Here is a 12209-nt window from a genome sequence, read left to right as displayed (position 1 = left end):
AAGTTAAGAAATTTAGGACGTTACAATTCCAGACAACGATTGTGCTGAACATAACTACTCTTAAAGTTCAATTATTCTAAACAAGAGTTGTTTTGAATTTTAGTCATTCTCAATAGGAGTTATTCTCAAATGACAACAATATTGAACGACAACTATTTTGATTGAAGTCATGTTCTGAGCATAGCTATTTTGGATATAAATATTCTCAAACAACAGTGTTCTAAACAACAACTATTCTAAATAACAGTTGTTTCCCTAGAAGAGATGTCAAATGAGCTAAATTTCCTGAAATGATAGCTAAAACTAAGTATCTACATGTCCTATTTTTTATGTTGATATGTGACAGATTGTTGATATTTTCTTGTAAGATATTTATCTAGATATATGCTCATCTATAGTTGGAATAAGTAAACTATAGTAGGTAAATTAGAGATGGACATGAAATTTTGTTCACGCAGTTCGAAATCTTTTTATATTTGTGGGGCTTTGCTTAGAGAGTTAATCCACTATGGTCTACGAGTAAAAGTTGTGATCTAAGTTTCACTCACTCACCCAGTAGTAACCTCACCTTAATACTTTAAACATGATCCCTTTCCCCTAGGGTTTTCCCCCAAAAAAACTTAGATGAAATTGATTGACTCAATCTAGTTTACTTACAAGTTTGCACTCAAGAAAAAGTTCCTATATTAACAAGTAATGTGCTATCTAAATCATATATTGAACCTAAACAAACTATGTATGTATAGGAGTAACATGGCTTGATAAGTTACAATCAATCACAATCACTTATTCCTATACAAAATGTATATAAAAATATCTTCAAATATCTTCAATTATCTTCATAATGGAAGAGATATTCCTTGCATCAAACTCCTTGAAGATTGAAACTCTAATTTAAATTTTATTTGGATTATATTGAAAATCTTCAATTCAATCCTTGTATTACTCAATTCTAGCATGTTTGACTTTAGTAATAGGCTATTAACCAATTAAGTTTTATCTTATTTCCATTTTCCCTTAACTTGCAATTGATGTTGTACTGATAAGTAAAATTGACTCTAACAATCTCCTCATTTACAATTTTTGAACTAAAACCTTAGCAACAATTTTAGTAAGGATAGCTACCTCCCCTTAATTCACACTTAACTATGAATACAACCAATATTCATTCGTTAATGCAATATAAATAGAATCATTAATAATTAAAGTACAAGGTAACAAAAATATAGTAAGTTTAGAAAAAAATTGAGCCACTTACATCGAGCAACTATTATCATCCAAAATCAATATAAATTCAATACAACAACGTAAAAATCAACACAAAAAAAACATTCCAACACTCTACCCATCATCACAAATGTAAGGCCCAAATTTTGCCCGGGGCCCAATAAACCAAATAAATAAATACAATACCCAATTACAGCCCAAATATTAAAACCCTAAAGCCCAATTAGCCCACAACCTTAACTAATTTTAAGTAAAAAGAAAAAAAAGAAAAAAAAACCTAGCCACCTCCACTTGCTCTACTTACACCTGCAAAAGTCAAAAGAAAAAAAAAACAAAAAAAGGGGCAGAAAAGAAGCAAGAAAACAAGGAAATAGGTAGCAAATCCATGGTATTTCGGCTACAAAGCCTGAAATCCCAGATTTTTTTTGGGTACAAAAACAAGAATATTGTAAAAAGGAAGGGGGTTTTTTTTATCAAAAAAAAAAAAGAGATTGGAAAAAAAAGTGTAATCTCTCTGAAGATTTTTCTTAAAAAAAAAAACAGCAAGCAATACAAAAAAAAGAGATAATAACAAAGCCATCAAAAAAAAAAAAGAAGTGCAAACCGGCTTAAGGTTTTTTTCTTTTCTTTTTCTTTTTATTATTCGAATCCATCTCTTCTCATTCATGTATTAAAATATATCAAGGTATATATATAAGAAATATAAGAAAAAAAAAACATTTTTGAAATTTTCGGCCACCATGCTCGGTGGCCGGCGACGGTGGCCGGCGGCGGCGGATGGTGGCGGACGGAGCCGGAGTTTGGTCGGAGGGAGAAGGCCTTGAGAGAGTTTGAGAGAAAGGGGTTAGGTTTTTTTTTTTTTTGAAATGGGAAAAATGAGTTTTTTTTTAGGAATTTTGACTTATATAGCCCTATCAAAACGACGTCGTTTTGGGTTTAAGCCACTAACGCCAAAACGACGTCGTTTTGGCTCTTAACCCATGGCCGACTCGCGACCCGACCCGCTCCAACTTCAGGATCCGCGTGTTTTCATTGGAGGGGCTATTTGCGCGTTTAGCCCCTCCGCTTTTTATTACTTTGCAATTAAATTATTTTTTATTTTTAATTTGGCACCAAAATTTGTCACAATTTTCAATTTAATCCTAGCTGATGCTGTGCATTTTATAAAGGGGGTTATTGCACTTTAAGCCCTCTGTTGTTTCACGCGCATTTAAATAGGCCCTTTTTTTTTTTTAAATTTGCCCCAAAACTTCGTTTTTAATTCGAATTTAGTCTCTTTTTTAATTTAAGTTGATTTTTATATTATCTTTGCTACTTTAATTTTTAATATTAGTTCAAATAATATTATATATATGCTTTTAAATACACTCTTTTATTTTCTTTTATTATAAATATTATTATTTTATTTTCTTTACATTATTATTATATTGTATCATTTTTTTATCATATCATTATTATTTTTCATGTACACATTATTTTCATGATTATTAATGTGTTTATTTTACTACTATTATTGTATTTATTATTAGTATTAGTATTATAATTCTTGTTTTCATACTTATATCTGTATATATTTATATGTAAAGTTATTAATGGTTATTTTCATATTATCATCATCTTAATATTAATATGTACTTATTTTTAACATATATATATATATATATATATTTATGAAGTATTATTAATAATTGTTTTGTAACATTATTATTATTATTTCTAATGTGTATGTATTATATATATTTTTAATACTATATTATGTATATTATATATATATATATTATATTTTTATGTATATATTTTAATATCACATTATTCATATGTTTTTTATACATTATCCCATGTAAATACTTTCAATACTACATTATGCATATATTTTTGTCTCTATTATATATATACTTTTAATATTCAATACTATTATTATGAATATGTCTTTGGTATATGTATGTGTATATATATATATATATATTTTTTTTTAAATTCATATATTATTATCATTATTTTCTACGTTCTATTATTATTATTATTATTATTATTATTATTATCATTGTCATTGCCATTTTGTTGTTCCATGTTTTATTCATTTTTATTTATTCGTTAATTTGCTTATGTCTTCGATCATTTTATTTTCCTCATGCATTTGTTTATATTTACATATTACTAGTCTTGCTATTACTTCATCTTTTATAATTACTCATATTATCATTTTTGACAATCGTCGCACCTATTATGTTATTATTCACATTAATATTATAATTTGCTTTTATGTTTTACTATAAATCACATTATTTTCTTACTCAATATATTAAAACAATTCTTTCATAAAAGTAATATTCCGTATTAGGTAATTCGAGATAATCGTACCCTAACTTCTTGGATTTCGATTCTTTTTATTTAACCTAAATAATGGAATATTCCTTTTAATCACATTGTGAGTTTAAAAAAATGTTTATTTTTGGAGATACGAGGTGTGGTGCCCTAACTTACCGGGTATGACATGTTGTTACCTCGAAATAAGATTTTTTGCAAATAAAGGCAATACTCGGTGTTTGATGATTCGAGAATCATACCTTATCGTGCTGGGTTGTGATTTCTCGTTTGCTCAAAAACAATCGAATATTCCTTTAGGTTTTCACCCATGCTTATTAAAAACCTTTTAAAACAAAGGATGTTCGATGATTGGATATTTGAGAATCGTGCCCTATCGTGTTGGGTTGCGCTTTTTCATTTATTCTAAGCAATCGAAGATCCCTTTGAAATTTCATCCACGTTTTCTAAAAAACCTTTAAAACGAAAGAAGTGTTTGATGTATGGGCAGTTCGGGGAATAGTGCCCTATCGTGCTGGGTTGCAATCTCCCGTCTGACCGAAATAATCAAATATCTCTCCGGGATTTCACTCGTATTTTCCAAAGTGAGGCAATGATCAATGTTTGGGAATTCAAAGAATCGTGCCCTACTGTGTTGGGTTTCGATTTTTCGTAGGACTAAATAGTTGAGCACCCTTTCGTGATTTTCGAATTATAAATTTCCGGACATCGAAACAAGAAAATTTTTAACGATTAACTCGGGTTATTCAACTTTTATTAAAAAAGCCACATTTCAAAAACATTTTTAATTTTAGACATAAGGACAATATTTAATCGATTTGGTACCAATTTTGGGCGTAGTGAGGGTGCTAATCCTTCCTCATGCGTAACCGACTCCCGAGCCCGTTTTCTAAAATTTTTGTAGACCAAAATTGTTGTTTTAGTAAATCATAAATGTTTTATTAAAATAACCAAATTTTTAGGTGATCCGATAACACCAAAACAAAAGATCGGTGGCGACTCCATGTATTTGTTTTTCAAAAGTCGATTACCCCTTTTTTAAAATTTTAAAATTTTTAAATCAAGGAATGGTTTCGACAGCTTGGCGACTCCACTAGGGACTTTGAGAGTCGAGCCATAAAAATCAATTATTTACTGTCCTTTTGTCGAAAATCAAAAATTCATTTTAAAAAAAAACATGTATCTTTCGATTGCATTTGATTGTGTGATTGTTTTAGTCTGGGTCTTGTAAAAAAGCACTGCATTTCATTGCATGACCATCGTGGTCACACCTTCTAAGTGGGAGTAAGAAACTACGCTTTCGTGAGGTTTTCACCTCCGCATGAGATAGTGGATTGCTTCCGGGGTACATCCGTACCTATGATTCCGTGAGATTTTCATCTCCACATGGTCATAGGGAAATGTATCCCCCCGAACCGAACTCGATCTATATGAGCCTATAATGGGTGAGGATTGAGGAATCTGCTGGTTCGGGTACCTTATCTCTAGAACTAAACCACATATAGTAAACCTTAGGAACCATCCTTGGATGAAGCCGCGTCTAGCCTTAGTACTTACCCCTATATGCGTCATAATTATCGTTTATGTGCTTGCATTCTATCGCTATTATTTGACACTAACCGGTGTTTTGTTTGGTTTTGTCTTCTTTGCATAACATTGCATACTAAAGGAGGCGTTAATCCGTATTCAATTACTAAGTTAGAAAATTTGACATGGAGAATGAATTTCTTAGTAAAGTCGAGGATAATGCGGCTGTTCGTGCATGGCCGGAGAGGCTGCAATCGGAGAGAGGGGATAGCTTGGTAGAAGGGTATGCATCGAAGTTGCAAGATTTCACTCACGTCAATGTAGTACAGAACGAGCTGCAAGAGTTGAGAGACATTTGGGCTAGTTGGAATGAAGGAATCAAGCAATTGTTTTACCAAAATTATGATGACGTATCCTACCTGCTAGACATTAGAGTGGATAAGAATTTGTTTCGAGCCTTGGTGCAGTTTTGGAATTCTGCGTACAAGTGTTTCACTCTTGGAGAAGTAGATTTGGTACCTACCATGGACGAATACACTACTTTGCTCAGGTGTCCCAAATTTTAGGTCCGGAAGACTTATGCTCGGGTTTTTAGTAGTCAGACTTTCGTGAAGAAACTGATGAGCATTTCTGGGATGAGCGAGCCTTGGGTCATTACTCAGATTCAGAAAAAAGGAGATAGCAAATGTATCCCTTGGGAGAATTTGCGAAATTTGATCTTGACACATCCAGATGAAAGAAAGAGGGTTGATATATTTACCTTAAGCATCTACGGATTAGTGATCTTTCCTAAGGCTTTGAGGCACGTGGACGAGGTGGTCATTGACTTGTTTGATCGCCTTGAAAAGGGAATCACACCGATACTGGCAATATTGGCAGAAACGTTCAGATCTTTGAGCTCATGTAGGAAGACAGGCAAGGGGCGTTTCATTGGATGTGCACAATTATTGATGGCATGGTTCCACGGGAACTTTTGGAAGGTAGACAAAGTTTCCTATTGAGTCTTCTCCGAGGGTTATTTCCCATTGAAAGAAGAAGCAGCTATACAGAGGAGAGAGGATATCTCAGAGGAGAAGTGGATGGACATTCTTCAGAACCTCAAGGAGGGGGATATCGAGTGGAGAGCTTATTGGATGGTTCCTGATGAGATCATGTACTGATGTGGTAACTTCGATTGGGTGCCATTGTTAGGAATTTGGGGAGCTACCGGGTATACTCCACTGTTAGCCTTGAGGCAATATAAGTCGAGGCAATTTGTACCCACGACCTATGGGCTTGCTCAGAGTGAATTCTCATTTAAATGTGCTCATTATAAGAAGAGAGTTCGGGAGTTATCCGATGCTTGGAAGCAAACTTGTTGGATGAAGAGGTTAGTCGTCGGTTCTATATTAACGCCCGAGTATAGCGAGTGGTTTAGGAAGAGGATTAATGATAATATTCCTAGGCCAAGCTTGGAGAATGCTCGACCTATCGGGGAACAATTACAAATCGCCCCATCAGAACTGGAAATTATAAGGCAAGATTTCGAGAAGAAGAGTTCGGAGCTCAAGAAGAAGATCGAACAGTTAGAAGAAGAGAAGATGCATCTAAGGTTAGACGCTGATGTTTAGAGGTCAGAGGCTGAGAAATGGAGAAAAGGAAAAACTAAGGCCGAAGAAGACCTAAACAGCTTGAAGATAGACTACAAGAAGCTGCACCTATCTATGAGGACTGCGGGTTTAGGTAAGACTTCCGAACAATGGCGCCACGAAATTTGAGAAGAAAAAGCCAATACCGATCGGTGGGAAAGTAAATTTCGAGAAGCTCAGGCACGAAACGAAAATTTGTAGAAGAGTCTGTCGAATAGCAGAAACGAGCGAGGTGAACTAAGGGCTAGAGTGGCAGAACTCGAGAAGTCTCTGCATCAGTACCGAAACCGCAACACCGCAATAGAGCCAAGCTTGAGCCAGATAGAAGAGATGAAAGGAAGAATAGGAGAGTTAGAGGCATCACTGCAGAACTGTGAGATACGGATCCAGTTTTTCGAGGCAAACGAGGATCGTTGGAAAGAGCAGCTTCACCATGCGCATGACCAAGTCAGAAACAGAGATTACCTTATGGGGGAAGCCATAACCCAAATTCGGGAGGTAGCAGACTACTTACAAACTTTAGTGGTTCAAGCAGACATACTAAGCGTGAAGTATGAGTTGGAGTCAGATCGCGGACAAGAGCTGGCCTCGTTGCTTAGAAAAATTAGGACTTTAAGTGTTAGAGCGAAATTTTATTTGTAATTCGACTTTATGTAAAAGATTTTATTTTCGAGTGAAATTTTCTAAGGGCAATTGAATCAAAATTGATGCCTCCGTTACATTCATGCATTTGTATGACATCATATCATTATGCATTAAAGGCCATAAGAGTTTTCTAATTAATTAATTAAAAATTATTTCAGTAACCTGGAAACTAACGAAAACCAACCAACTACGCACTCCTACGGTACAAGAAAAAAATCAATGGATAAGAGACTCGAGAAATTGGAGCAAATGCAAAAGGACATGCAAGAACAAATACAGTCTCAGATGGAAGAGCAGCTAGCCAAGATTCAACGAGAGATGAAGGAGCAAATGATGGAGTCCTAGAGAGAAATGATGTCCCAGTTATCCAAATTGCTGTTGGGAGGAATGGATAAGGGAAAGGACCCCATGGACCAAGTTGAGAAAACAAATGAAGATCTTCAATACCCCCTGGCTTTACTCCAACGCATGTATCGATGAAGCCCAAGATTAACCTACAAAAACCATCGGTCACAATCATACCCCAGCAAGTTCAGGCTGGAGCTTCAATTCCGATGAACTTTTAAGCTGGCTCAGGCTCTAACTTTGTCAACAACCCGAACTATCTGTCTGTTCTCGACTTGGATGAAACTGCTGAAGAGGAAAAGGTAAGGATGGATTCGCAAAAACAATTGGAAGAACGTTGTAGATGGCTCGAGGAAAAATTCAAAGCCATGGAGAGCGCGGATCATCATCAAGGGATTGATGCCAAGGATCTGAGTTTGGTCCTAGATTTAGTCCTCCCCCCTAAATTCAAAATGCCTGAATTCGAGAAATACAATGGAACAAGTTGCCCTGAAGCCCACATCACCATGTTCTGTAGGCGAATGACGGGATATGTTAACAATGACCAGCTACTAATCCACTGCTTTCAAGATAGTCTGGTTGGAGCGGCGTCTAAGTGGTATAATCAACTGAGTCGAGCCAAGATTAACTCATGGAAGGACCTAGCTCAGGCCTTTATGAAGCAATACAATCATGTGACGGACATGACCCCTGACAGAATCACTCTCCAGAATATGGAAAAAAAGTCAAATGAAAGCTTCAGACAGTATGCACAAAGGTGGAGAGAGGTGGCCATACAAGTTCAGCCGTCACTTCTAGAAAAGGAGGCGACAATGCTCTTTATCAACACCTTGAAAGCCCCTTTTATCACCCATATGCTAGGAAGTGCCACAAAAAGCTTCTCCGACATAGTAATGACGGGGGAAATGATCGAGAATGCTGTAAGGAGCGGCAAAATAGAATTGGGAGAGAGTACCAGAAAGTCAGCCCCAAGGAAAAGGGACAATGAAGTGAACAACACGAGCACATTCAACAAGGGGCAGTCCAAGTCAATTACCATGAATCAACCCAAAACGGTGACTACCAATCAACAAAGCTCTGTAAGACAAGAATCCAATTCGAGAAAGAACACAGAAAGGCCACAATTCACCCCTATACCTATGATGTATAGGGAGTTGTACCAGAACCTGTTCAACGCTCATGTAGTATCCCCTTTTTACCTAGAGCCACTGTAGCCCCTATATCCCAAATGGTATGACACAAACACCCAATGTGAATACCACACGGGAATTACCGGGCACTCAATCGAGAATTGCACTGCGTTCAAGAAAGTAGTTGAAAGACTCATTAAGGTGGGGATTGTGAGATTTGATGACCCAGCCACGGCCAATGTAGCAGGAAACCCACTCCCCAATCATACCGACCAAGGAGTGAATGGGATAAGTGAAGGCTTGAACAGGAAGACCAAATATGAGGTGGCAGAAGTCAGGACCCCGTTGAGGCAGGTATGGAAGGAGATGGCCAAGAGAGGATTGATTGTGTTGGACTCGAGGGAAGAATCCAAAGAACAGAGAAACTACTGTGAGTTTCACGACAAGGTGGGGCATGAAATCCAAGATTGGGTGGAGTTCAAAGCCCTAGTACAAAACATGATGAACAATAAAGAAATTGAATTCTATGAAGAGACTGAAAACCCCGTAGAGGGAGATATATGTGCATCGGAGGGAGAATCGACGGTACAAAATCGAACGCCTAACTATCCCGTGGTGATCATTTCGAGACCCAAAAATAATGAAGCCGGAGTACAAATGCCACCGTGGGTCATAATCCAAAGACCTGCAGTTTTCCCTTACAAAGACGGCAAAAAGGTCCCATGGAATTATGATTGCAATGTGATGATGCCGGGAAAGGAGAGCCTGGTTGACGCTTCAAGAGGGGACCAATGCAAGGGTTTCTATACACGTAGCGGGAGGCATTACGATACGGCGAATGTGGAGGTGCAGCCCACAAAAGGAAAAGCCCAGGTGGTTGAGGAAATGAAGGGAAAAGCAACCAAACCTATTAAAAAGCCAGTTAACGAAGAGGAGGCCAAGGAGTTTTTAAAATTCCTAAAGCATAGCGAATACAGCATGGTGGAACAGCTACGTAAACAACCAGCCCGTATTTCGGTGTTGGCCTTACTTCTAAGCTCGGAAGTTCATCGTAGCGCGCTAATGAGGGTCTTAAACGAGACATACGTTGCCAATGACATCTCCGTTAACAAGCTGGACCATTTGGTGAACAACATAAGTGCCGATAATTATATCTTCTTTAATGACGATGAGATACCACACGGGGGCATGGGGTCGACTAAAGCTTTGCATATCACCACGCGCTGTAAAGGGTACACGCTGCCAAGTGTACTGATTGACAATGGGTTGGCTTTGAACGTCCTGCCTTTAACCACGTTGAATAGATTACCTATAGACAGCTCTCACATGAAGGAGTGCCAGAACATCGTAAAAGCATTTGATGGCACGGAGAGAAAGGTGATGGGCAGAATCGAGGTACCTCTTCAGATTGGGCCAAACACATATGAGGTGGATTTCCTCGTAATGGACATCAAGCCCTCATATAATTGCTTGTTGGGAAGGCCCTGGATACATTCGGCTGGGGCAGTGCCTTCCTCCTTGCATCAGAAATTGAAGCTAGTATCAGAAGGGAGATTGATAACGATCAAGGCTGAGGAGGATATTATTGCAACTGTGAGCAATAATGCACCCTATTTGGAGACAGATGACGAAGCAATCGAATGCTCATTTCGATCTTTGGAATTTGTTAATGCGATGTTCATCGCCGAGGGAGGCAAAATTCTGGTGCCAAAATTGTCCAAAACCACGAGGATGAGCCTCCAGCTGATGATCGGAAGAGGGGCCCTACCCGGAAGAGGACTTGGGAAACATATGCAAGGAAGGGTTAAAACGTCAATGCCGAAAGACAAGAGAGACCGCTTCGATTTAGGATTTAAGCCGGATGCAAAACAAAAGAGAAGGGAGCTAGAAAAGAAGCAAGAAAGAAGAAGAGCTCGATTAACGGGGAAGGAAATCAAGTGGGAACCAATGACATTCCCCCATATATCGAAAACATTTGTGTCCGGGGGAATTATTCATCCCGAGAGAAATACACCAATGACGGGAGCTATAGAAGAAAGGCTGGAAAGCTTGGACATCAACGTCATATGCGAAGAGGAGACCAGAAGAGAGAATTTGTCGGGCATTTGTCTCTGCAAGCCTGGAAGTGTTCTGGACAACTGGACTGCGGAAGAGATTCCTGTAGCTTTTAGAACGGATTCAGAGTAATGTCCAAAACACACTTATTGCTCTAGGCCTAGGAGTAATAAGAATCTTTTATGAAATAGGCCGATGTTTAAAAACGACATTTCAATAAAATGCACGGTTATTATCATTTTTTGAGCAAATGTTATCTCGTCCTTTCAATTCCATTCATAACCATACAAATGAATACTTTTGAATTCTTTTATTCTTGAAACATTCTTCTAAATATTCTTTCATTCGTCATTCATAATCATATCACGTAAATAAATGTTTCGAATTCTTTTGATTCTTTGTATCTGCCTTCGTCCTCATAACAGGTCCCCAGATATTAATGATACGAGTGACACTGCTAGCGACTCAAAATTTCTTTTCGAGCAAGATGTGTGTATGGATGATTCTTAGGATTTTGAAGATGGCCAAGGCTGTAACCTATCTCATGATTTGTTGAAGATGGTAGAACAAGACGAGAAACAAATCCTACCTCATAAAGAATCAGTCGAAATTGTGAGTTTAGGAGAAGGACAAGAGGTGAAGATCGGAACATGTATCACCGCGGAGATGAAGTGAGACCTCATTGAATTACTTCAAGAATTCAAAGATGTCTTTGCATGGTCATACCAAGATATGCCCGGGTTGGACACTGACATCGTGGTGCACTGACTTCTCATAAAAGAAGAGTGTAAGCCTGTTCAGCAAAAACTCTGAAGAACGAGGCCCGACGTCTTGCTAAAAATAAAGGAAGAAGTTCGAAAGCAGTTTGATGCTGGATTCTTGAAGGTGGTAAAATACTCAGATTGGGTAGCCAACATCGTCCCTGTCCCTAAGAAAGATGGAAAAGTGCAAATGTGTGTGGACTACAGAGATTTGATTAAAGCCAGCCCAAAAGACAATTTCCCACTACCTCATATCGACACCCTAGTGGACAACACGGCGGGACACTCATTGTTTTCATTCATGGACGATTTTTCGGGATATAACCAAATTAAGATGCATCCTGAAGATATGGAGAAAACCGCATTTGTAACTATGTGGGGCACGTTCTGCTACAAGGTGATGCCGTTTGGACTGAAGAATGCAGGGGCAACTTATCAAAGAGCCATGGTAACCCTTTTTCACGACATGATGCATAAAGAAATCGAGGTCTATGTTGATGACTTGATAGCTAAGTCTCGAACAGAGAAGGAGCACATACAAGTCCTGGGGAAATTGTTCTTGAGGT

General features: G+C 37.8%; 1 protein-coding gene across 1 annotated transcript; it reads left to right on the top strand.

Moving 5' to 3' along the window:
- The first annotated feature begins 7703 nt into the window (after positions 1-7703).
- LOC108487938 (uncharacterized) lies at positions 7704-10401 on the top strand. Its single transcript, XM_017792272.1, has 5 exons — positions 7704-7818; positions 7929-8180; positions 8268-8878; positions 9005-10105; positions 10309-10401. The coding sequence occupies exons 1-5, from the start codon at positions 7704-7706 to the stop codon at positions 10399-10401; spliced, it is 2172 nt and encodes a 723-aa protein (XP_017647761.1).
- The last annotated feature ends 1808 nt before the right edge of the window (positions 10402-12209 follow it).

This window comes from Gossypium arboreum, chromosome 10 (genome assembly GCF_025698485.1).
Source record: "Gossypium arboreum isolate Shixiya-1 chromosome 10, ASM2569848v2, whole genome shotgun sequence".
NCBI classification, from domain to species: Eukaryota; Viridiplantae; Streptophyta; class Magnoliopsida; order Malvales; family Malvaceae; genus Gossypium; species Gossypium arboreum.
This window is presented reverse-complemented; position numbering and strand designations above follow the sequence as displayed.